Genomic DNA, 25,541 nt, shown 5'->3' with positions numbered 1-25,541 from the left:
AAACACCGACGCTCACAGCCACATATACACGTGCACGCCCAGCTTCACAGAAGCAAATGCGCATGTCCGTGGGCCCGCGCGCACCTACTTAGTTTTCTCTGCCCTAGACGCCCCCATTCCACCCCCCGCTCGGCCCAGCCCAGCGTCCCTACCCGGGCTCTGGGGAGGTTTACCAGGCCCAGCCCCACTGGAGGAAAGTGTTTCTCTGTAAGGGGGAGGGGAGGTCCTTCCCACCCGGGCGGAAGCGCCGCGCGCCGACCAGGCAGACTTAGCTCTCGTCCTGGGAACATCTGGAGCGGGCTGGGCGGGGCGCCCACCCAGGGTGGACGTGGATTGGCTGCGCGGGAGGAGGCAGGCGGGGTCTAGCTGAGGGGCGGGGCTCACTGGCCCTTTTAAAGCCTTGACATCAAGAGGCGGCTCCGGCACCCCCCTTTCTCTGCCCCCCGCCCCCGAGTCGCGGCCATGGACCCGGCGGATTCGGCCTGCCCTGGCCCAGCTCAACACCTGATTTCGGTGAGTTCTGGGCCTACTTGGGATTTAAAGGGCGGCGTGGGGGGGTGGGGAGGAATCCGTAAGCTCCAGGCCAGGGGGTGCGAGGTGTGGAGGGCAAGGCTCTCGTGGCAGCTTTGGGTCGGAGGGGGCGTCACAGCTTCCAGCCCAGACCTCGCTGCCTGCCCCTCCCTCCCTCCCCAGTCTCCCCCGGGGGTCCGGCTGCGACTCTGTCCACCCCTACCCCACCCCCTCCCGCACCCCGCGCCATCCTCGCGCACACTCCATGGCCCCGGAAGGGAAACTTTCGGGAGTGGGGGATGTTCCGGGGGCCGTTCACCCTCCCTTTTTGAAAGCACTGACCTTGCCCCACCTGCGCACCCCACCCCGCCCGCATCCCACCGTCCGGGTGCCGCTTAGCGGTGCCAGGTTGTTGAGCGGGGCGGAGTGGGGGGAGCTCTCCCCAAAGCGCAGGCGCGGAGACGAGCCTGGGTCTCCTCTTTGCACTCCGTCCAGTCCCCGTGGCCTGGGGCGATAGGGCGTGGGGGAGGCGGGGAGAGGCGGAAAGACCGGGTCTCCGAGAACAACCCTTTGAGGCTTTGAGGGGCTGCGGGAAAGGAGGAGGGCGCCTGGCGGGCTGCACGCTAAAGAGAAGCTGATGGTGGGAGAAGGGTTGGGCAGGGAGTAGGGACTGGGCAGCGCCTGCAGAAAAGGCTCTTTGGGTCCTGGCTGCGGTGCCAAAAGAATGCAGAGAATTTATCTGTGCCTGACTAAGAAAGCGGCTGTCCGGACCCCAGCTCCCCTCTCCTTTATCCTTGGCCCAAGGCCCCGCGGTGTCTCCAGACCTGGCACTGCCCCAAGGGCACAGAGGGCCCTCACCTCCTGCAGGCCTGGTTTTCCAGGCATCCCAGGGCTGGATCAGCCGAGCCCACCCAGCCTGTCCAGCTGCTGCTTCTTAAAGGCCTGCTGGGGTCTTAGGCTGAGGGGCTCCCTGGCTGTAGAGGCAATCCCTCCCTACCACTTCTCCCCCTCCTGCGTAAGTACATTTGTCAGCCAGAGGAAGTGGTTGGAGGCAGAGGCCTGGGACAGGAGTGGTTGGTCCTGGGTGGCAGCAGAGAGGAGGTCAGTGTCTACCCATTTTGTGGTCAGTACTTTTGGGGAAAATGAATCTAGCCCATTGCCTTGTTGTAGACCCTCTCTTGCAGACATTATGTCAGCTGGCTTTCTGAAACCCCTTGTCTGGCAGGAAGGGAGCCGTACAAAATGCACTTTGCAAATTGGTCCTCCACCTTCTTAGAATAACCTGGGCTTAGTGGGTTTCCCACCCCAGGGAAACCATGCGTATTCTTGTCTGTGGAGATATTCCCACATAGTTCAAGTTTGTTTTCAAAATCTGTGGTCTTTGCACGCGGTGGCTTCAGCTCACCAGCATATTACTCCAGCTCTGGCCTTCAGAGAGAGTGAGAACCTGGAGAGGCAGGCATCCTGGGCTGCAGGGAAGAAAGCTCTTCATGATAGGCAGGCAAAACCCTATGTGTATGGGGACCAAGCTGCTATGGACCCCGCTATTCCTATCTTGCTGTGAGACCTTGGCCAAGTTTGCCTCTCTGGGTTCAGTTTCCCCCATCATGAAAACTCAGCAGTTGGACTAAAAAGCTCTAACATTCTCTCCTACTTTTTGACATTGAATGGTTCCACTGATGTGTGAATCTAGAGGGAAGAAAGGTCTTCTGGCAGGATAGCTCAATTTAGAGAGCTAGAGTGTTGGGTGATGTGGTTCTACATCACGGTTACTTGGGATTAGAGCTTTGGGTGCAGAAAGCAGATTCCCTTATTCTGCCTGAGTAGTCACTGTCCTTCACACCCCTGGGGCCTTGGGATATGAACTCCTGCTGGCTTGGGTTTGGCCCACCCATCAAGGCCTCTGATGAGACATCCCAGCCCCACTAGTCTTTGAGTAGGTCCTTTGGGGAGGGGCTGAGAGAGGAGGAGGCAGCCAAGGGCCAACGGGTTAAGCAGATTCCCAGGAGACAGTTTACGTCTCAGCTGTTAGGACTTGTTTTAGGATCTGGGCCAGGGAACACAGCAAGCACACTCAGCCGCCCTCTTATGGGAAGAAGGCAAGGAAGGCCCCAGTGCTGTTGCCCATCCCACCCCTTGGCCCTACCTACCTCACCTCTGCTGTCACACCCCTAGCTCCCAAGCAAGGGGCTGAGGAATCTTCCCTGCTGCCCTCACCCAGCCCAGCCAGGTTCCTAGGCTCGGAGACAGCAGCAGCAGCAGCAGCAAAGAAAAACTGCCCACACCCCACCTTTCCCAGCCCCCTTTCCTCCTGAGGGTAGAGCTTTCTCAGGAGTCTGGCTCTCCAGGTTGGGACTTGCTCTCTAGCCCAAGAGCCAAAGGCCTTCACGTTTTTGTTTGTTTTCATCCTTGGTCTCCCAGGTGAAGGGGAATGTGGAAGGAGAGGTGGTAGTTAAAGAGGCCTTGGGTTTGGTTGGATATGGGGCACATTCTCCAGCATTGCTTTTTTTCCCTTCTGCTGGCTCTCCTGGGCCTGGAAGCCCTCTGCCCTGGACCCTGCTGCCTATGAGAGTGAAGCTGCAGCAGGAAGTATATAGGTTAGACCCAAGGAAATCTTTCTCACTGCTGTGAGCCCTTGGAATGGATAATGGAAGCTCCTGGGGAGGTCAGTTTTCCAGAAAGTGGTTAATGGTGGAGTCCCTGTAAGAGTGAAGGATGCAGCTGTTACTAGGCAGAGGCTGCTGCTCCCTCTTGGGGTGTGGCTCTGAGGCTGGCCAGCCAGAGGCCCTGATAGAAGCAGGAAGAGAAAGGACCCTTGCCTGACAGCTGAAGTGGGGTCCCTGGCCCCCTCAGTACTGGGTCACCAGAGCTGCATCTCAGAACAAATGCCCTTTCTTGCTCCCACTTCCCTCAGCCCCTCCACCAGTTCCCCACCACTTCTACCTTCTCCTCTGACAACCCTCACCCGGACCTGGCAGGCTCCTCCAGCCCCAGTCTGACTGCATTAATGGACTGATTGGATTTTCTATACTTGGAGTTTGGGGTTTCTGATTGAACATGCAAATTTATGTAAATCAATCTGGGATCTGCCACCACATCAAAACAACACAGTGCCATAGGCTGGAAGGGAATCCTGGAGACAGTCTAGTCTAACGCCCTTGTGTTAAAAATGGGGAAACTAAAGTCCAGAGGGGGAAGTGATTCATACAGTGGTGAGTGTCAGAGGCAGGACTCCTGACTCGGGTCTGGAGTTTTACATGGTACCATTCTGCTTTAGTTTTTTATGCATGAGGGAGCCTGGCTGAATTTAAAAGCAGAGAGGGCTAGTTCTTAAATTTGAGATTGCAGAGAGCTGGGCCCTGGAGGGTTAAAGTGTTATCCCAGGGCCCTCCAGGGGCTCTGGTCAGCTTTCTAACATGCTGAAGAAAAACAACTTCAAATCCTTTAGAACAAGACCCTTAATATTTTCCCCCAGACACTATGTGGAGCCTTGGAGGACAGGTCATTGGTTGCTGCCTGGTTTGGCCCTAATGGTTTCCCTGGAGCTAAGATTTTGTCTGTTTCCAGCATCTGTTACAGTAGCAGGCATGTGGTAGGCTGTGCATGGATGTGGTGTATGCAGTGGGTTCATCTTTACCCTTCCCTCCATGGCCACAGTGGAGCTGCGGTTGGTCTCCTGTGACACTTTGCCCACCCTCCCTTACCCTCTTGGAGGGTATAGGCCAGTTTGGCCTCCTCTGAAGGTTTCTATAGCACTGACCAGACAGGCCTTGCTCTCATTATTTTAGGATCAGTGCCAAGGATGGAAGGGGGCTACAGAGATGGGCTTGAGTCCCCAAGGAGCAGTCTAGTCTCCTTACTACTTTGACCTGTTCTTGATCTGATCCACCCACCTGGCTGCAAGGTGCCCCCCATTCCCACTTTGTGGACTGCTCCAGTGGCATGTGACTGTCCAGAGGGCCAAGCCCTCGCTTACCCTGTGGTAGTGATGGCAGAGATGCTTAAGGCAGCTGTCAGCCTGCCCTGCGATACTCTGGGAGGGTGGTGCGTGGGCTTAGGAACAGAGGCCCTGACTCCCAGCCAGGGCTATTCACTAGACTCTGCTGCAGCCTGGGAGGGGGCTGGGGACACATATATGGAGGCTTTCTTCATCTTCTCCCCAAACCCAGGTCTGGATGACTCTGGAATGAGTGCCCCTCTCTTCAGCATCTTCCCAAAACACAGCAGGTGTGGAGAGGCTCCTCTAGTCCCCCACTGCCTAGTGGCCCTCAGCACCTATATCCTGAGCTCTGTGTGAGGGGAAGTTCTTCTCCCTGGGCCTCAGTTTCCCAGCCAGTGTTCGTGGATTAGTAATACATCATCGTTGGGGTGTGGCACCTGCTCGATAATTACCGTTTTCCCAGCTCTGGGACTTACGCACATGAAAGAGGCCTGAGGAAGCCAGGCTGTTATTAAGGTGAATTATCATTGCTGTTATTACTGATTTCTAAAAAACCCAGCAGCTGCTGAAAAGAACTCAGTCAGGCACAGCACCCTGAAATTTATGCTGGTCCTTTAGCTCTGGTAGTTCTCCAATACTCACTAAGCTTTTTAAAAAAATGTATAAATATTTTAAAAGAAGAAAAGACCCCATTCTGCTGCTCCTGCTGTCGCCTGCAGGGCTTGAGTGGTAGGTGCTGCTGGAAGTACCTGCTTGCAGTTAACACTAATGTAGTTCAGCTCCTGCCCCTAGACACTTTGGGTAGGGGAATGATAAAGGTTTTCCTAGGCAGGGCTGTGAGGGGCCATGGAACTCCTGGGGTGCGGCCTTGGGGCTCTTAGCAGTTGCGGTTCCCAGGGCCTGATTCACCTCACCCCCAGCTGGCTTGATGTGGGGCCTATAATTGGCCCTCTGTGCAAGGATCTGTTGAGACACCCCCAGAACCTGCCTGCAGCAGCCCCAGGCATCTTATGAGTCCTTTACCCCACCTTATTCCCACCTCCTCCAAACTCTCCCCTTGCCCAACCTTTTGCCTCTGCCTCTGTTCTTTTTTTTTTTTTTTTTTTTTTTAACAGAGTCTCACTTTTGCCAGGGCTAGAGTGCTGTGGCATCAGCCTAGCTCACAGCAACCTCAAACTCCTGGGCTCAAGCAATCCTCCTGCCTCAGCCTCCCAAGAAGCTGGGACTACAGGCATGCGCCACCATGCCCGGCTAATTTTTTCTATATATTTTTAGTTGGCCAATTAATTTCTTTCTATTTTTAGTAGAGATGGGGTCTCCCTCTTGCTCAGACTGGTTTCGAACTCCTGATCTTGAGCGATCTTCCTGCTTTGGCCTCCCAGAGTGCTAGGATTACAGGCGTGAGCCACTGCATCCGGCCTCTGCCTCTGTTCTTGACTAGACTTTGCCTGCCTTCCTAGGGATCTAGAATGAACCAGCTCTTACCCAGATGTAAGTGGTCCTAACCAACTTCTGCATAGTGGTGCTACCATCTCTAATCACTAAGAAGGTCTCTCTCCTAGCCCTTTCTGGTAAACTTTCTGGTGAAGAAAGGGAGTGAAGACCAGGCGCGGTGGCTCACGCCTATAATCGTAGCACTACGGGAGGCTGAGGTGGGCGGATTGTTTGAGCTCAGGAGTTTGAGACCAGCCTGAGCAAGAGCGAGACCCCATCTCTACTAAAAATAGCAAGAAATTAGCTGGACAACTAAAAATGTATAGAAAAAATTAGCCAGGCATGGTGGTGCATGCCTGTAGTCCCAGCTTCTTGGGAGGCTGAGGCAGGAGGATCGCTTGAGCCCAGGAGTTTGAAGTTGCTGTGAGCTAGGCTGATGCCACAGCACTCTAGCCCTGGCAACAGAGTGAGACCGTGTCTCAAAAAAAAAAGAAAGAAAAAAGAAAAGAAAAGAAAAGAAAGGGAGTGAAGGCATTGATATATCTTGCTTAGAGTCCCCACATTCCTCTGGCCAGACTGCCTAACCTGCTCCCTTGTCCCAGTGGCCTGGTCCCTACCTCCTGATACAGGAAGAAGGTGGATGGCCATAGCTGGGAGGAGCTTTAGAAATCACCTGTTTGAGTGGTTCATTTCCTTCTAACATTTTTCAAAGTTTTATTTTTTCACTAGATGTTTTTATGTGGTTCAAAAATCGAGATGATATAAAAAGGCATACATTGAGAAACCTCACTCCCACCTCCATCTCCTTCTCCCCCCATAGATAATCATTTATTAGTTGTATCCCTCAAGAGTTTCTTTACACAAAATCAAACAAATACAAATATATATTCTTTTTTTTCTTCTTACCCAAAAGATAGTGTGTAGCATATACTGTCTTTATTTATCTCCTGTTGGCAATATCTGGTGTACATGGATTCCTCCTGCCACCTCTGTCACAGTTCCTCTCTGGTTGTCCTAAGTCTGTTTGGACTATAACAAAATACCATAGACCGAGCAGCTTATAAACAACAGAAATGTATGTCTCGTAGTTCTAGAGATTGGGAAGTCCAAGATTAAAGTGTCGGCAGATTGGGTGTCTGGAGAGGGCCTACTTTCTGGCTCATTGACAGAGACTTCTCACTGTGTCCTCACATGGTGGGAGGGGTGAGGGGTCTCTCTTGGGCCTCTTTTGTAAGGGCACTAATCCGATTCATGAGGGTCCACTCCCGAGACTTATTTACCTCCCAAAGGCCCCACCTCCTCATACCATCACCTTGGGGGTTAGAATTCCAATATATGTATTTTGGAAGGACACGAACATTTAGAACATAACACTGGCCTTTACTACCCATCCCAGGATCCCCCAGTTAATCCCAAACCATGATCAGGGTTTGTTTACTTTTATATCCTGAACTTCATTCAGATGCCAGGATTTAGGCCAAAGGAGCCTCTGAGGAGTTCTCAAGCTATGACCAACCTGTTCATTCCTCCAGGAGATTATTTAGAGTTTACCATGTGCCAGGTGCTGTGCTAGTCTCTAGGAATACAGTGGTGATCAAAAAAGTCCACATTAATTGAGTAATTAAACAGTTACAGATTTATAGCTGTGATAAGGGCTACATAGGAAGGACACGTGCTATAAGAGCTAGTGCTCAGAGGACCTGCCCCACCTTGTGTGTGCATGTGTTGCAGGGAGGCCCGTGTAGAGGCGCACGGCATGGCACTCGTGCTGGGAGCAGGAGTCAGGCCAGAACTGCGGTGTGGTACCACGAGACCTGGAATGCTGGCTTTCTCATATTGGCTTTGGTGACTTCTCTTCTCCCCCACCCCCCTAGTCTGTGGGATGTCCTGGGCCCCTTGGGTTTTATTGTGTCCAAGATGAGAGACCCCCTTCTCTGCCAGATGGTGCTGATAAGGCCTCCTTCCACACCCCCACCATATTGCCTTCTATTTCCCTGCTCTGGGCCTGCAGGCTCCTGAAGCTGGAGCCTTTCTTTCCACTATAGGCTGAGGGGAAGTTGGGGGGGTGTCTGCTTCTCACTTCCTCTGTAGACAGCACATCACTTCCTGTCCCCTGGGCTAGAAGAAGGCTAAAACTCTTGGCTTTGCTGTCCCTTCCTCTCTCCTCCCCCACTGCTTTCCTGGGAAGACTGCAGGCCTTGTTGGAGAAAGGCAGCATCAAAGCCAGCAGTTTATCCCTCAAGGCCCTGCTGAGCTCCTTCCCCAACCCCTACCCTCACAACGGGACCTGTCTCCTCAGCTGCAGTCCTTCTCTAGACATGATAGCGTCCTTCTCGTCTATGTCCTGCAGGGAGAGAGGAGTCAGAGGGCTCATCTTCATTTTACAGATGAGAAAACTGAGGCTCAGGGGGTTTCTAGGCTTTACCTAGGGTCAGGCAGTTTGACCAGAATCCAGAAAGCCCGACTCCCATTTGTGGGCACAAATAAGAGTAGAGTCCAGTGGGCGCTTGTAGGTGAACCAGAGCTGCTTTCTCCTCTAAGAGCAGAGCTGGAAGCTCTGAGTCCAACTGGACGGCGCCCACTTGGTCAGCTCGGGGTCTGCCTGGGTGCATAGGGCATCTGGCTAGCCAAAGCCTGTTCCTTTCATGGAAAGAAGCCAGGATGTGAAGTTTGGGAGAGAGCACTGGGGACTGAGAGCATATCTGCCCCGCTCTCCTGGGCCTGTAGGCGCAGCCTCCTGGGCCCTCTTTATCTTAGACCTGAGAGCAGGTAGCTGATGTTCCAGTGGTCGGCTCTGCTATTCCTCCACCATTCTCCGGGAGCCTCTCTGCCTCGGTGCCTCCTAAGGGACCCAGCATATGTCTCTGGTTACGCCCAGGTTGTTGAAAAGATGCTGACTCCCTTATTCAGCCAGGGGATAGGAGAGGAGTTAGTTACTGGCATGGGCCAGGGGAGCAGGAAACACTCACCTTCAAATGCCCTCAGATCTAGCTGCAGTGAGTCATTCTGTTTCCATACACGCCCAGAGGCTTCTGCCTCCTTACCTCTGTTTATGCCCCTTCCTTCTGCCTAAAATGACCCCCCCCTTCCCTTTGTGTTGTATCTAAACTCTACTTGTCTTTAAGGGCTCAGTTTACTTGATGCCTCAAATTCTGAAAAACTATTCCAGTTCCAGCTTAATATTTTTCTCCTGATTTTTAAAGTTTTCCAAAAGACTTCTTTATAAAACTACCTTTACAGTACAGCTATTTATCTGCATGCCTTTTTTTAAATTGACAGATAAAAATTGTATATATTTATGGTGTAAAATATGTTTTGATACATACATATATTGTGGGATGGCTAAATCAAGCTAATTTACATGCATTACCTCATATACGTATCTTTTTTTTTTTTTTTGTATTGAAAACACTTAAAATCTATTCCCTTGCCAATTGAAAACACTTAAAATCAGGCCGGGCGCTGTGGCTCACGCCTGTAATCCTAGCTCTTGGGAGGCCGAGGTGGGCGGATTGCTCAAGGTCAGGAGTTCAAAACCAGCCTGAGCAAGAGCGAGACCCCGTCTCTAACTATAAATAGAAAGAAATTAATTGGCCAACTGATATATATATATAAAAAATTAGCCGGGCATGGTGGCGCATGCCTGTAGTCCCAGCTACCCGGGAGGCTGAGGCAGAAGGATCACTTGAGCCCAGGAGTTTGAGGTTGCTGTGAGCTAGGCTGACGCCACGGCACTCACTCTAGCCTGGGCAACAAAGCGAGACTCTGTCTCAAAAAAAAAAAAAAAGAAAACACTTAAAATCTATTCCCTTAGCCGGGCGCGGTGGCTCACGCCTGTAATCCTAGCACTCTGGGAGGCTGAGGCGGGCGGATTGCTCGAGGTCAGGAGTTCGAAACCAGCCTGAGCAAGAGCGAGACCCCGTCTCTACTATAAATAGAAAGAAATTAATTGGCCAACTAATATATATATAAAATTAGCCGAGCATGGTGGCGCATGCCTGTAGTCCCAGCTACTCGGGAGGCTGAGGCAGCAGGATTGCTTGAGCCCAGGAGTTTGAGGTTGCTGTGAGCTAGGCTGACGCCACGGCACTCACTCTAGCCTGGGCAACAAAGCGAGACTCTGTCTCAAAAAAAAAAAAAAAAAAAAAAAAAAAAAAAATCTATTCCCTTGCCAAGTATGCAAGTACAACTTTGTTAATGTAGTCACCATGATGTGCAATAGATCTCGAATTTATTCCTGCTGTCCAGCTGGAATTTTGTATTCTTTGACTAACGTCCCTCACCCCAACTGTAGCCTATGGTGACCACCATTCTACTCTCAGCTTCTATGAGTTTGACTCTTTTTAGATTCCACATGTGAGATCATGTAATCTGTGCCCAGCTTATTTCACTTAACATAATATCCTCCAGGTTCATCTGTGTCCCAAATGATAGGATTTTCTTCTTCTTAAGGGAAAATAGTATTCCATTATGCATATATAGCACATTTTCTTTATCCACTCATCTGTTAATGGATGCTGAGGTTGATTCTATATCTTGGTTATTGTGAATAATGCTGTAATGAACATGGGAGTGCAGATCTCTTTAACATACTGATTTCATTTCCTTTGGATATATACCCAGTATCGAGATTGCTAGATCATATGGTAGTTCTATTTTTAATTTTTTGTGGAACCTCTATACTATTTTCCATAATGACTATAAATTTACATTCCCACCAACAGTATACAAAGGTTCCCTTTTTCTACATCCTTGCCAGTGTTTTGCATCTTTTGTCTCTTTCGATAAGAGCCATTCTGACAGATGTGAGGTGATATCCAATTGTGGTTTAAATTTGCATTTCCCTGATACTTAGTGATACATTTTTAATGTACCTATTGGCCATTTGTATGTCTTCTTTTAAGAAATGTCTATTCAAGTTCTTTGTCCTTTTTTTTTTTAAATCTTACTTTTTTTTTGAGACAGAGTCTTGCTCTGTTGCCCAGGGTAGAGTGCAGTGGTGTCAGCCTAGCTCATTGCAACCTCAAACTCCTGGGCTCAAGTGACCTAAGCCTCCTGAGTAGCTAGGACAACTGGCGCATGCCACCCCACCCAGTTAACTTTTTCTGTTTTTAGTAGAGACAGGGTCTTGCTCTAGCTCAGGCTGGTCCGGAACTCCTGAGCTCAAGTGATCCTCCCGCCTTGGCCTCCCAGAGAGCTAGGATTACAGGTGTGAGCCACCACGCCTGACCTCTTTGTCCTTTTTTAAAAATCAGGTTGTTTTCTTGCTGTTGGGTTGTTTGAGTTCCTTATACATTTTGGATATTAACCCCTATCAGATGTGTGGTTTGAAAATTATTTTCTCCCATTCTGTAGATTCTCTGTACTCTGTCCCCTCAGCTGTGTAGAAGCTTTTTAGTTTGATGTAATCCCATTTGTCTATTTTTGGTTTTGTTGCCCATGCTTTTAGGGTCATATCCAAAAAAATTATTGCCCACACCAATGTCATGGAGCCTTTTCCCTGTATTTTCGTCTAGTATTTTTACAGGTCAAGTTTAAGTTTTTAATCTATTTTGAGTTGATTTTTGTAGTTGGTATGAGCTGAGTATCTAATCTCATGCTTCTACATGTGAATATCTAGTTTTCCTAACACTGATTATTAAAGAGACTATCCTTTCCCTATTATGTGTTCTTGGCATCTTTGCCTGAGATCAATTAGCTGTAAATGTGTGGATTTATTTCTGGGCTCTCTATTCTGCTCCATTGGTCTAATGTCTTTTTTATGCCAGTATTTTGACTACTATAGCTGTGTAGTAGATTTTTCAAATCAGGTAGCATGATACCTCTAGGTTTGTTCTCTTTGCTCAGGATTACTTTGGCTATTCAGAATCTTTTACAGTTCCACATGAATTTTAGGATTTTTTTCCTAATTCTGTGAAAAATGTCATTGGTATTTTGATAGGGATTGCATTGAATCTGTAGATTGCTTTGGTTAGTATGAACATTTTAACCATATTCTTCCAATCCATAAATGTAGAATATCTTTCCATTTGTTTGTGTCTTCTTCAATTTCTTTCATCACTATTTTATAGTTTTCAGTACAGAGATCCTTCACCTCTTTGGTTAAATTTATTCCTGAGTATTTTATTGTTTTGTAGCTATCATAAATGAGATCATTTTCTTAATTTCTTTTTTGGATAGTTCGGTGTTAAGGTATAGAAACACTACCGATTTTTATACTTACATATCTTATGTCCCCTCCTAGACTAAAAGCTCCAAGAAACCCAAGAAGAGCTGACCTATCTCTGAATTGCGCCCCCTCCCCAATACCCAGAATTTTACCTCATACTGAGTTTTATCTATCCAGAAATGTCTGTGGAATGAATAGGTTAGTTCTGTTTGCCATAGAGAGTCCCTGAGGCCTGGGAGTGGGTTGAGAGCTTCAAAAAGGTCATATCAGCATCAGGGACAAATCTGAAAATGTCCCTTCCTCACCTCTCTGTATTATTTTATCATATGGGCCCTTTGAGCCATTTGGGTAGGGAATAGTTAGGGTTATTTAGGGAACCTAATGAGTCCATTGTATGTTCTTACTTGTCTCTCCTTTCTAGTCTTTTCTGGCTAGAATGAAAGGAGATCACCAATCCCTGCTGGGGCTGGAGTGTTTCAGGACCTAGTTGGCAGGAGTGGTCCACTGCACTGGCAGAAGGTGTGGGCAGTACAGAAATACAGGCATGGCCCTCCTCATGGATCTCCCCTTCTAACAGAGCATAAGAGGTCCCCTCCTCCTCAAAGAGGACTATTTGAGAACAAGATTGCTTGAGCCCAGGAGTTTGAGGTTGCCATGAGCTAGGCTGATGCCATGGCGCTCACTCTAGCCTGGGCAACAAAGTGAGACTCTGTCTCAATAAATAAATAAATAAATAAATGTAGAGGGAAAGAAAAATTGGAACTTATAATGAGAACACCATAGTGACTGCTGTAAACAAGATCCACTGATGGTGGCTAAAATTTTAAGGAGAAACAGAATATTTACATAGTATCAAAGTATTGCTCCCCCAAACATTTATTAATTACTAAAGGAAAAAATAGTAACTTTATGGTGGAGAAATTTACCAAGTGATCAAAGTTAAAGCATCACCAGTTATAAGATTTCTTTCTTTCTTTTTTCTGAGACAGGGTCTCACTCTGTCACCCCAGGTTGGAATGCAGTGGCAGTCATAGTTCACTGTAGCTTTGAACTCTTGGGCTCAGGTGATCCTCCCTCCTCAGCCTCGCAGGTAACTGGACTTACAGGCACATGCCACCATGCCTGGCTTATTTTTTCTGTTTTTTGTAACATCAGAGTCTTGCTGTGTTGCTCAGATTAGTCTCAAGCTCTTGGCCTTAAGCAGTCCTCCCACCTCAGCCTCCCAAAGTGCTGGGATTACAGGTGTCAGCTACTATGCCCCACCTATCAGACTTCTTGGCACCATGTATATCCCTGGATGTAATGCACTGAGAAAGGCACATCACTTGTGTGGTATTCATCCTCAAAATTATAATAACCTCAGTCTAATCAGTGAAAACGTCAAACCCAAACTGGAGGACATTCTCCAAAATGCTGATCAGTTCCCTTCAAAAGGGTCGAGATTGTGAAAGACAAGGAAAGATTGAGGGACTGTCATGAATTGTAGGATACTAAGGAGACCTGATGACTAATTACAATGTGGGATCCTGGATTGGATCTTGGAATAGAATATTGGTAGAAAAACTGGTAAGATCCAAATAGTTTGTGGTTTCATTTTCTAAAAATTGTTCTGCTAAAGAAAGATGTAGAACAGTGAGAAGAATGTGCTACTATGTCTTTTTTTCCCCTAAGTATTATATATACATAAAGTAACACATATGCACAGAGAAGAAGAGGTGGGAAGAGTGGGGAAGTGTACTAGGCAAAGGAAAAGTCCAGGAGGAAATGGTCACCCTCAAGAAAGTGAAAAGACCACCCAGAGACTGGGAAAAAATATTTGCAAATCATATATACAATAGAGACTTATATCAGAATAGGTAAAGAATTCTCACAGCTGGATAATAAAAGACAAATAACCCAGCCGGGCGTGAGATGGCTCACACCTATAATCCTAGCACTCTGGGAAGCCAAGGCAGGTGAGTTGCTCGAGGTCAGGAATTTGAAACCAGCCTGAGCAAGAGCGAGACCCTGTCTTTACTAAAAATAGAAACAAATTAATTGGCCAACTAATATATATATAAAAAAAAAATTGGCCGGGCATGGTGGCGCATGCCTGTAGTCCTAGCTACTCGGGAGGCTGAGGCAGCAGGATCGCTTGAGCCCAGGACGCCATGGCACTCACTCTAGCCTGGGCAACAAAGCAAGACTCTGTCTCAAAAAAAAAAAAGACAACCCAATTTAAAATGAGCAAAGAATTTGCATAGACATTTCTCCAAGGATGATGTACAAATGGCCAATAAGCACATGAAAAGATACTCAATATCATTAGTCATCAGGGAAATACAGATCCAAACCACAATGAAATACCACTTCACACTTACTAGGGTGGCCAGAGTCAGAAAGTCCGATAATAACAAGTACGATGTGGAAGACGCAGAGAAATTGGAACCCTCCATACATGCCGGTGGGATTGTAAAATGGTACAGCTGCTCTAGAAAACAATCTGGCAGTTCTTCAAACGGTTAAACCTAGTGTTATTATATAACCCAGCAATTCCACTACTAAGTATATACTCAAAAGAAATGAAAACATAACATGTATACAAAAAGTTGTACAGTTGGCCCTCTGTATCCACAGGTTCTACATTGCAGATTCGACCAATCTCGAATCAGTAATATTCGGGGGCTGGGAACAATAACAATATGACAATCAAAAGTAATACAAATTATAGGCCGGGCTCATGCCTGTAATACTAGCACTCTGGGAGGCCAAGGCGTGCGGATCGCTCAAGGTCAGGAGTTCAAAACCAGCCTGAGCAAGACCCTGCCTCTACTAAAAATAGAAACTAATTGACCAACTAAAATATATATTTAGAAAAAATTAGCCGGGCATGGTGGCACATGCCTGTAGTCCCAGCTACTTGGGAGGCTGAGGCAGCAGGATTGCTCGAGCCCAGGAGTTTGAGGTTGCTGTGAGCCAGGCTGACGCCACAGCACTCACTCTAACCTGAGCAACAAAGTGAGACTCTGTCTCAAAAAATAAAAAAATAAAATAAAAGTAATACAAATTATAAAACAACACAGTATAACAACTATTTGCAGAGCATTTACATTATATTAGGTATTGTAAGTAACCTAGAGATGACTTAAAGTATACCAAGAGGTGTGTATAGGTTATATGCAAATAGTGCACCATTTTACATTAGGGAATTGAACGTTCACAGATTTTGGTATCTTCGGAGGTCCTAGATCCAATCCTTTGGGGATACCGAGGAACGACAGTACATATATGCTCATAGCAACATTATTCACAGTAGCTAAAGAGTGGAAGCAATCCAAATATCCATCAACAGAATGGATGGATAAATTATGGTACATCCATACAGTAGAACATTATTAAGCCATAAAAAGAAATGAAATATTGATAGATGCCACAACATGGATAAACCTCGGAAACATGCAAAGTCAAAGAAGGCAGTCACAAAAAACACCTGTTATATAAATTTGTGTTTGATTAAAAAAAAAATACCTGTTATATGATTCCATTCACATGAAATGTCAAAAACAGGGAAATCTATAGTGATAGAAAATAGACGAGTGGCTGGGGTGGGGGACCAGTGTTTAGGAGTGGGCATTAAGGGGTAATAAAAATGTTCTAAAATTGACTGTGGTGATAATCATACATATTTCTGAATATACAAAAAAAAAACACTGAAGTATACACTTTAAATGGGTGAATTCTGTAGATGTGAACTATATTTCAAAGCTTAACAAAAAATCCAGGAGGTCCTAGCACTCTGAAAGGCTGAGGCAGGAAGATTGCTTCAGCTCAGGAGTTTGAGCTGAGCTGGTCTGTAGAGACCCCGTCTCTACAAAAAATAGAAAAATTAGCCAGGTGTCATGGTATGCACCTGTAGTCCCAGCTACTGGGCAGGCTGAGCCAAGAGAATCGCTTGAGCCCAAGAGTTTGAGGTTGCAGTGAGCTAAGATGACATCACTGTACTCTAGCCAAAGTGACAGAGTGAGACTCTGTCTCTAAAAAATAATAAAATGTCTGCCATGAAGTGAGTCTGTAAAAGAAAAAACAAAAAATAAATAGTAAAAACTAAAAAAAATAAAAATAATAATAAAATGTCGAGGAGGAGGTAGTCACTTATACCTGAGAAGGGAATCAGGACTGATAGTGTTTGGATTGAGCGTTGTAGTTACTGCTGAAATCGGACCAGGTTGAGGAAGGAATGACAAGGTGGCGCTTTTTTTTTTCCCAAGAAGTTTGCCTTTGAAAGGCAGAAGAGGGCAATATCAGGAGAAATGTCAAGAGAAGATTGTTTTTAAGATGAAAGATACCTGAGAAGCTTTGAAGGGTAGATGGGAAAGATCTCTTCAGGAGGTAGACACTGAAGGCCTAGAAGAGGGTGGTCTGGGGCAGGAGGGACTGGCCTTGGCTGCTGTAATAGGAAGTGAGCAGGTAGGGAGGAGTCCCACTGGGCTGGGAGTATGGTGGCATGTGTTTAAAGGAGTTTCCCTTTACTGGCTTTAATCTCCTGGGGGAACAGGAGGGGAGATGGTAGGCCAGAATTTGAGGACAGTGGAGAGGCGTCAAGTAGTCATGGCAGAGAACGAGAGGGCAACTCCAGCAGTAAGCCTGGTAGGCTTGCCAGGCAGGACTGACCATGAGGCTGGAGGGCTTCCTCTGGTGGGGAGTGATAAGTAGTGTAGGTGCGAGCCTGGGGACCAGAGCGTGTGGAGTCCTGGCCCTCCTCCACCCCCAGCCTCTGTGGAAAGAAGCATTTGCCCTAGAGCGCTTAAGTCAGGGAATCCCAGGGATCTTCTCAAACTTCCCCCTTCCAGTATAGTAGCCACTAGCTGCATGTGACTATCCAAGATTAACTTTAAAGTTCAGTTCTTCAGCTGGATTAGACCTATTTCAAGTGCTCAGTAGCCATATGTAGCTAGTGGCTACCATATTGGACAGCACAAACTAAACATTTTCATCATCACAGAAAGTTCTGGACAGCAGTGTTTTAGAAAAGTGATTCTCAAACTTTTTGGTCTGAGGACCTCAAAGAGCTTCTGTTTATATGCATTATAGTTATTGACATTTACTGTCATATAAGTTAGAACTGAGAGTTTTATTCATGTATTTAATTCATTTAAATATAAAAATAATAAACCATTAACATTTTTATCAAATATAATTATACATTTTCAAAAATATCAAGAGTGTCACTGTTCTTCATTTTTGCAAATCTTTCATATCTGACTTAACAGAAGGCAGCTGGAGTCTCCTATCTGCTTCTATATTCAATCTGTGATATCGCACCACATAGTCTGTGGAAAATGCCATTGTATGCTCATGACAGAATGAGAGTAATAAAGGCAAATGATGTCTTGGTAGTGTTATGAAAATAGTTTTGACCTTTTATGGACCCCTTGAGAGGGCCTCAGGGTCCCTGGGCCACACTTTGAGAAACACTATTCTAGAACCTCTACTTGGTGCAAAGAAACTTGTCTCAAAGAGACTGAATGATTTGCCTAGTCACACAGCAAGTAAGCAAAATGCAAAGTTAGAATTAGCCTAGACTTCTGCCTTCTGGTCTGAGGCTTTTCCCAGTACCCATGGCGGGCTAGAGTGGGCTGAGCTCGCTGTTGGGAGCGGGGCCTGGGAGGCTTGGCTGCAGAGCCCCTGGTGTGTGGTCCTATAAATAAACCCATTGTGTCAGAACCCCGTCCCTCTCCCCATTCCCAGCAGCTGCTGTTTTTGCTGTTGGTTATGCTGTGGACAGGGAACAGGAGGGCTCCGAGGGAGAGGAGAGGACATGTTACCCTGCCTGGAAGGGCTGGAACTGATCCTGCTGTCGGGTCCCAAGAACCCACACATGGAGGTTGAGGTTCCTGGGGTGCCTGTGAAGAGGAAGTTGGGGGGAGGGTCAGTGCAGTGGGCCCCTTCCCCAAGGACAGATGCCTCTCAGAAGGGCCATTGTGTCTCCTGTGCCAGTTGTCAGAAGGAGGGAAGGAAATTCTTGTCTGCCCTCTTTCCCAGAGGAGGGAGGACACCGGTTGGAATTCTTAGGGCTGAGACATGCCTTGGGCCAGGGATTAAGTGGCCACTTTAAGGCCAGGAGTGCCGTGTGAGCCAGGCCTCCGTCCTTCCACTGCCCCATGCCCCACAGCAGCCCAGGGCTGTTCTTGGCTGAAAAGGGTGTTTGCCTGGGTGCAGAAATTGCTGTTTACAAGTGTACTCTTGGGTGTGACTGGTAAAAAGGGCTGGGACTGGTGAAAGGGATTCCAGAAAACAGCTGGGGAGGAGAACGGAGGGGAAACGGTTGGTGTTATGGATGATTCTGTTATTAAAGTGAGCTTCTCCATCTCTGCCTTCCCACAGCTGCCCACCCCTCCCCCTCCTCCTGGTCCCTGGCTTCTCTCCCTAGAGGACTCTGGGGGGAACAGCTGGTGAGTGAGGGGCTCATGAGGGGCCAGAGGCCTTGGCTGAGGGCCTGGAGAGGGGGGCTGGGGGATTGGAGGACGGGCTTGCTGCCACTTCTCTGGCTCCTTCCTCCCAGGCCTGGACTCAGAGCCCAGGCAGGGGTCTTGCCTGTGCCCTGCTGGAGAAGAGGTAGAAGCTACAGACCCCACTCCTTTGGTCTGGCTGACTGAAAGGCCAGGACAGTCAGATCTCTTCTGAAGCCCTCAATCCCCCTGTCCCCTCCTGGCTTTAAAGGGGTGGGGACTGGGGCCCCCCCCATGACTGACTAGGCTGAAAAGATAGCGGTTGCTCAGAGTCATTCAGCTGTATCCCCAGCTCATCCAGAGACCCCTGAGCAAGAGCCTCCACCTTCCCTATCCCTAGCTGCCCCAAAACTGCCCCCCACACCCACTCTGAAGGACAAGCCAGAGAGGGCCTGCTCTTCCTCCCTCCTCCCCCGCCCCTTGGCACTGAGGTCACCTCCCTCTGAATCAGGCCTTTGTGGGGGCGGGAAGGTGCCTCCATTGGCAGTTCTGGCGGGAGAAGCCTCCAATTCAAGTTAGAGTTCCCAACCCCAGGGTAGTTCTGTCCCTACCCAGCCTGGCCGGCATCATGTGTTCCAGACCCAACATCCGGGATGTATTGTGGGACCACCGGAGGAATGTTTGAAACCAGGGCCATCGTGAAAAACCCAGGCCTGGGGTTTTCCGGGTCTGGGGTCTGGCTGAGCACAGAGGCTGTGAGTAGAGGGAGTTGTGGGTCCTGAGGGAGGAGGGGGGTGCTCGGTGTCTGTGGAGGCCCAGGGGCTGCTCACACCCAGCAGGGATGGTCACCAGGAAATTGACTGGTTGGCTTTTTCCCGTGAGATTGAAGCCGAAAACCCAGACTCTGAAGGGCCAAATTCCTGCTCAGGCTTCGATTTGGAGCTGGAAGTAGTGGGATCTCTCTGGATCTCTATATTCCCTAGAGGAGGGTAAAGACACAGGAAGTTTTCTTTTAGAAATCTCATACTTGGACTACTGTCCAATTCATACGGCATGTGCTCTTCCCCGCCAAGCTTACATGCGGGTGTCTCTTCCCTGTGGCTCTGAGCAGTTTCAGCTGACAGCCTCCTGCCCTTGCTTGTGGCAGCCCTGCAGAGGCAGAGAAGGCCCCTCCATCCTGAGTTGGCTCAGACCACCGCGGCGTGAGGGCAGAAGGCTTTTCTCCCAGAATGGGCTGAGTCACAGCCTTCCTTCAGCCAGCGTTTCCTGAGCCTCTCCTCAGGCTCCAGCTGGAGCCTACAGAGACGTGCGTGGAAGGACCACTGGAGTGGAAGCCACTGGGGTGGCTTATGAATTGGGGGATCTACTCCAACCCCCAGTGGCACTCAGGCCTCCCCATGCCGGGATCCACAGGGGCTCGGCTTTGGCAGGTGGCAGCAGTTGGCTTTGTGAAGTGTGGGGTCTCCACCCTCCTGGACCTAGAAAAACACTGGGCACACACATACACAAGCCACAGCCAGTGCTCAGTCTGGGCCTCGCTCCTAACCTGCATGCCTTTTTGTGTTTTTAGGAAAAGGCATTCTACTAACTACTCTCACCCTTTGTTTGGTTTTTGTTTTGTATGAAGAACACAAAACCTTGGGCTCTCCCTAGCTTTAGCTTTAGCTTTTTCGTGCCTCTGGGCACTGCCCTGTTCATCCAGGTCCCCTCCCTCACCTTAACTTTGTCTCACCCTCCACAGCACACACACCCCCAACTCCTCTCTCCCCTAAAGGCTCCGTGGGGAAATGAATGGAGAGGGATAAAGGGAAACGCTAGTGATCGCGTAGGCCTCTCCTGGGCATCGTGGCCTCCAACTAGAGCGAGAGGACGATGAGAGAGACCAGAGTTGTGGGGTGGGGTGGCCTGTGGCTTTTTTTGGTTTTAACCCCTATTTGTTTGGGAAGGAGGATATTTCTTGAATTTTGTTCATTTTTTTCCAGGCGTACATATTTCTAAGTATATCAAACATGAAATGTTACAAGCAAACCAAGCTAAACGATACATTTTTATGATGTTAAAATAACAAAAGGATTATTGTGGAGTGTTAAAAATGAGTATTACATAGTTTTTCCTTTTTTTTTTGAGACAGAGTCTCGTTTTGTTTCCCAGGCTAGAGTGAGTGCTGTGGCGTCAGCTTAGCTCACAGCAACCTCAAACTCCTGGGTTCAAGCAATCCTGTTGCCTCAGCCTCAGGTATGCGCCACCATACCCGGCTAATTTTTTTCTATATATATTAGTTGGCCAATTAATTTCTTTCTATTTATAGTAGAGATGGGGTCTCACTCTTGCTCAGGCTGGTCTCGAACTCCTGACCTCAAGCAATCTGCCCACTTCGGCCTCCCAGAATGCTAGGATTACAGGCGTGAGCCACCGCGCCCGGCCTAGTTTTTCCTTTTCCTCTAAGTGTTTCAGAAGTCTGCTGCCCCCTGTCATGCGTGTACGCGCACACACTCAGAAAGAAGCATTCTCCCCTTTTACTGTAACCTGTGCCCTCAAAGCATCCAGTTGCTTCTCTTCTTTGGGTTTCAGGAGAGGAAGGTGAAGGCCGGACTGGCCCTGGGGCCGGAGAGCTGGCTGGGAGGAAGCCTCCAGGGGCAGAGCAGGTGGACGGCACTCTGAGATCTTCGGGTGTCCCTGCAGCTGAGACCCCGGGGTGACGGGCCTGGGACTTGGGGTTTAGCTCTGTGTGAACAGACAAGGAAGCAGCAGGCTCTGCAGCAACTCCAGGCTTTGTACTGTGCCTGTGTCAGCATGGGATAATATGACAAGCTCCATGTATTGAGTTCATGCCAGACACTCTACATACATTACCTCATTTCATCCTCCAACAACCCTTTGGCTAAGTGTTCATATCTGCATTTTTTAGGTAAGGAAAGAGATTCTTTAGAGTCAGGATTCTAACCTAGATCTGTCCTACTGCAGAGCTCTAGGGCTCTGCCTGTGAGGAGCCCTGGGACTGCACAGAGCTTAAATGTAAGTTGTCCTGTGGGGCTCACAGTACCCCTTGGACATGTGCAGAAGGGCCACAGAGTAGGGGAACCCAGGCCTACCCAGGTGCTTTGTGCACCAGTCATGTGGTTTGGGCAATGTCCTTTGCCTGCGGAGCCTGCTTCCTCCTCCAGGCTGGTCCCCTGCTTCCGAGCTTGGGAGAACCTGATGCGATGGGCTGCTCGTCACACAGGTTGCACTCCATGTATATGCACGTGGACTTCCTGTTCCTCAGTTTCCTCATCTAAAATATATAAACTCCCTCTGTGGTTAAGAGGACTAAAGAAGACAATGTATGTTGTACGAGGGTCGTAAAGTACCGCGTGTGACTGTTCATTCCCATCTGCTACCCAACTGGTTCCTGGCTGAGAACTGGGGACCTTTGCACTGGCTCTTTCCTCTGCCCCAAATGCTTTTCCCACTCCAGGGTTTCATCTGCACTTCACTCAGGTCTCTGCTTTATTGTCATCTCCAGTGCCTATCACAACCCAGCGTGGTATATTGTCTGCCTCACCCAGTAGAGTGGAAGCTTCATAAAGGCAGGGCTATCTCTGGCATGTTCCCTGCCATGTCCCCGTGCCTGGCACGTGGCAGGAGCCTGATAAATGCTTGTGGAATGCATGGCTGACATCCTCTCCCTGTTTCTCCACAGGCAAGGTGACCGTTCCGGCTGCTAGAGTGAGTGTGCCCACCTAGGTGAGGTTGCAGAGACAGGTGAGGGACGTTGGGGCCTGTGCATGGTGGGGGTGGGAGAGGCACCCCTGGTCCCCACTGTAGAGGATGGAGGAGCAGGCGCTCAGATGCCTGGGTGGTGAGCTGCTGAGTTGCTGCCCTCTCTCTTGTGGTCCAAAAGCTCTGCACCTCTTTCATGGGGGCTCCAGTGGGACAAGGCAGGGGCAATGGAATAGTCAGTGGTAGACTGGGGGCTTTCACTCTTTTCTAATAAGAAAGGTTCCCACTGGAAACCTCCACAATATGTGTGCAGAAGAAGAAAACAAGCACTTTCCTCTAGCAGAGAAATTGGAGCTCAAATGGAAGATGAAGACCAGTCAGTTAAACCTAGTAACAATGGCAATGTTTGGTGGGGTGAGAGGATCACATGGTGGCAGTTCAGAGCCCTGGCTCTGCCATGTGTGGTCATTGCAGTATTCTGTGTAGTCATGAGTCTGTCTCCTACATGCCAGGGGTGTGCCACCAGGAGGTGTGCGAGTTTAAACAGGGAAGTGAATGCAATGTCTTTGCCCTCGTGGAGTGGACCGCCTAGTGGGGGAGCCCAGTATAGAACCTTGCAGGAGCAGCACCTAACCCAGGCTTGGTGTGGGAGCCCTGAAGAATGTCTGGGAAGGAGTTAGCCAAGTGGAAAGGAGGAGGTGACATCCAGAGACCCCAGGAGAGAGACCAGCATGCACAAAGAGGCAGGTCCTCCAGGGCCTAGCTCCTCCAGGGCGGTGAGTGCCAGTGCTGCTGGCGCTAGAAAGGAGAACCTTGGAGGCATGCAGGGTGCCTCCCACTGTGTCCAAGAACAGCCCGAGGCCCAGGGAGAGGGGCCTCACCCTGGGTAACCCAGCACGTGAGCACTGTAGCCTGGACTGGAACTCAGGGCTCTGGGCCTAGCTCTGTTCTCCAATAATGTACAAGTCATGTTGACAGCACCTTTGTAAGCTGGTCTCAGGGTGCTTTCCCTAGGTGGTCACATTTGATCCTCACAATGACCATATAAGAAAGGAAGAATTCTTCTGCCCATTTCTCAGAATTAAGAAACGGAAGACCAATTGGTGGACCAAGTGAATGAATGAGCTAAGCAAGTTTTCATGTGTTTGCCCAGCTTATAATGGGCAGAGTCAGATTGAGCCTTTTGGTACAAAGCCAGGGTTTTGTCCATTGTCTCCACTACCTAGAGTATGTCCCTGTCCCAAGCAGGAGACTACTGATCATCAGGACAAAATCTTAATTGTTTTGTCTTGTTAAATTAGTTTAGGCCGGGCGTGGTGGCTCACACACCTGTAATCCTAGCACTCTGGGAGGCTGAGGCGTGCAGATTGCTTGAGGTCAGGAGTTCAAAACCAGCCTGAGCAAGAGTGAGACCCTGTCTCTACTAAAAATAGAAACAAATTAATTGGCCAACTAAAAATATATAGAAAAAATTAGCTGGGCATGGTGGCGCATGTCTGTAGTCCCAGCTACTCGGGAGGCTGAGGCAGGAGGATTGCTTGAGCCCAGGAGTTGGAGGTTGCTGTGAGCTAGGCTGACGCCATGGCACTCTAGCTGGGGTAACAGAGTGAGACTCTGTCTCAAAACAAATAAATAAATTAGTTTAAATTATTATTATTTGCCAGGCACAGTGGCCCATAATCCTAGCATTCTGGGAGGCTGAGGTGGGAGAGTCGATTGAGCTCAGGAGTTCGAGACCAGGCTGAGAAAGAGCGAGACCCGTCTCTACTAAAAATAGAAAAAATTAACCAGGAATGGTGATGCATGCCTGTAGTCCTAGCTATTTGGGAAGCTGAAGATGGAGGATCACTTGAGCCCAGGAGTTTGAGGTTGCTGTGAGCTAGGCTGACGCCATGGCACTCTAGCCCATGCTACAGAAAGAGACTATGTCTGTGAATGAATGAGTGAATGAATAATATTGTTACAGTTATGAATAAGGGTTAAATAGGGTTTTTTTTAACTTCTTCAAATTTCTTTTGCAGACCTAACCCTTGTTTGTAAATACTGAGTGAGATTAGGTGATGTTGGTGTTACTTATAAATGGGGAGATTGAGGCACAGGGAGGCTGAATGACTCTCCAGTTTGAGGCTAATCCCAGCAGAGAAATCAGGTTTCCCAGCTCCCTGCTCAGTGTGTGTATGATAGGGTGTGTGGGAGTAAAGGGGTTTCTAAAACAATGGTCTCTGTTTGTAAGACGGGAAGAGTATCTATGTGTCTGCCCCATGACTGGAAGCCTCCCAGCCTGATCCTGAGTTGTTACACTGTCATGCACATAGGTCACACCGATCTAAACTCCATGAATACTGAAGAATTTCATCTTTGTCCTCCTCCTCCACTCTCCTCCCCCATGCCCTGGAGTAGCCTGCTGGAGCTTCTCTCACTTGTTCCCAGGGTGTGATGTCGGAGGCCATGGACCAGCCAGCTGGGGGTCCTGGAAACCCGAGGCCAGGAGAGGGTGGTGATGGCAGCATGGAACAGGGTGCCTGCCAGGAGCTTCTGCACCGACTACGGGAATTGGAGGTGCGGCACAGGGCAGGGTGGGGGTGGCAGAGCTGCCCCTTCCTCTTAGCTTAGTACATGTCTTTTGGGTGTGGGTGGGCCTTCTTCTCCAGCTGTTTCACCAGGCTGGAGGAGAGCTGGACCTTTCTTTCACAGAGCTCCTCTGAGAATCCCATTCCCTGCTCTTAGGTCTCCAGCCCAGGTGGCAGCTCAAGGACAGGAAGCATGCAGGGTGTGCTGTCCTAACTCTCAAACGTCTCCCTTCTTTTCTTCACCTCTCTTCTCCCCAACTTTAATCCCCTGCTAGCTCTGGGGGAAAAGGAGTGGTCACAAGCCACAGGAGGAAGGAGTTGGCTGACCCAGGCTCAAGAGTTAAGGGACAAGAATGCAGATCCTCAAATCAGGCCCCTGGCCACAACCTTAACCTGCCCGCACCCGAAGCCTCCTCTGCCCACCTCCCAGCTCAAGGTCTCCTCAGCCCACTCAACTCTGCCCTTTTGCTGCTCTTGCTTCTCTGTGTCAGCCTTGTCCTATGAAAACCTGATCGTCCTGTGAGAACCTGATCACAGCCTAGAGCTGGAGCTAGCAGACTCCTTGGGGCCTCCCCAAGAAGGAATGTGCCCTGGGGCAAGAATAGTCCCCAAAGCCTCCTTTTTGCCTCTTCCTCCCTCCCTCCTGCAGGCGGAGAACTCAGCACTTGCCCAGGCCAATGAAAACCAGCGGGAGACGTATGAGCGCTGTCTGGATGAGGTCTGTGGGGCCTGCCGTGGGACTGGCGCTGGGGTGGAGAATGGGGGCATGGCTAGTCTGCTTCAGGCAG

At 48.9% G+C, this 25,541-nt stretch overlaps 1 protein-coding gene across 3 annotated transcripts in view; it reads left to right on the top strand.

Moving 5' to 3' along the window:
* Positions 1-357: 357 nt before the first annotated feature.
* The window catches only part of NCKAP5L (NCK associated protein 5 like), a 35,578-nt gene continuing 10,394 nt past the window's right edge, over positions 358-25,541 (top strand). Inside the window, exons 1-4 of one of the 3 annotated variants that reach the window (XM_012761821.3) lie at positions 359-513; positions 22,164-22,207; positions 24,614-24,742; positions 25,403-25,471. In XM_012761821.3, coding sequence (XP_012617275.1) covers positions 24,620-24,742; positions 25,403-25,471 — 192 coding nt within the window. In that variant the 5' untranslated portion in view covers positions 359-513; positions 22,164-22,207; positions 24,614-24,619. Of the gene's footprint in view, positions 514-22,163; positions 22,226-24,613; positions 24,743-25,402; positions 25,472-25,541 lie in introns of all 3 variants that reach the window. The other 2 variants (XM_012761763.2, XM_012761757.3) reach the window with 2 other exon arrangements.

This window comes from Microcebus murinus, chromosome 10 (genome assembly GCF_040939455.1).
Source record: "Microcebus murinus isolate Inina chromosome 10, M.murinus_Inina_mat1.0, whole genome shotgun sequence".
Classification (NCBI taxonomy): domain Eukaryota; kingdom Metazoa; phylum Chordata; class Mammalia; order Primates; family Cheirogaleidae; genus Microcebus; species Microcebus murinus.
The sequence above is the reverse complement of the archived record's forward strand: the minus strand, read 5'-3'. Positions and strand labels throughout refer to the sequence as shown.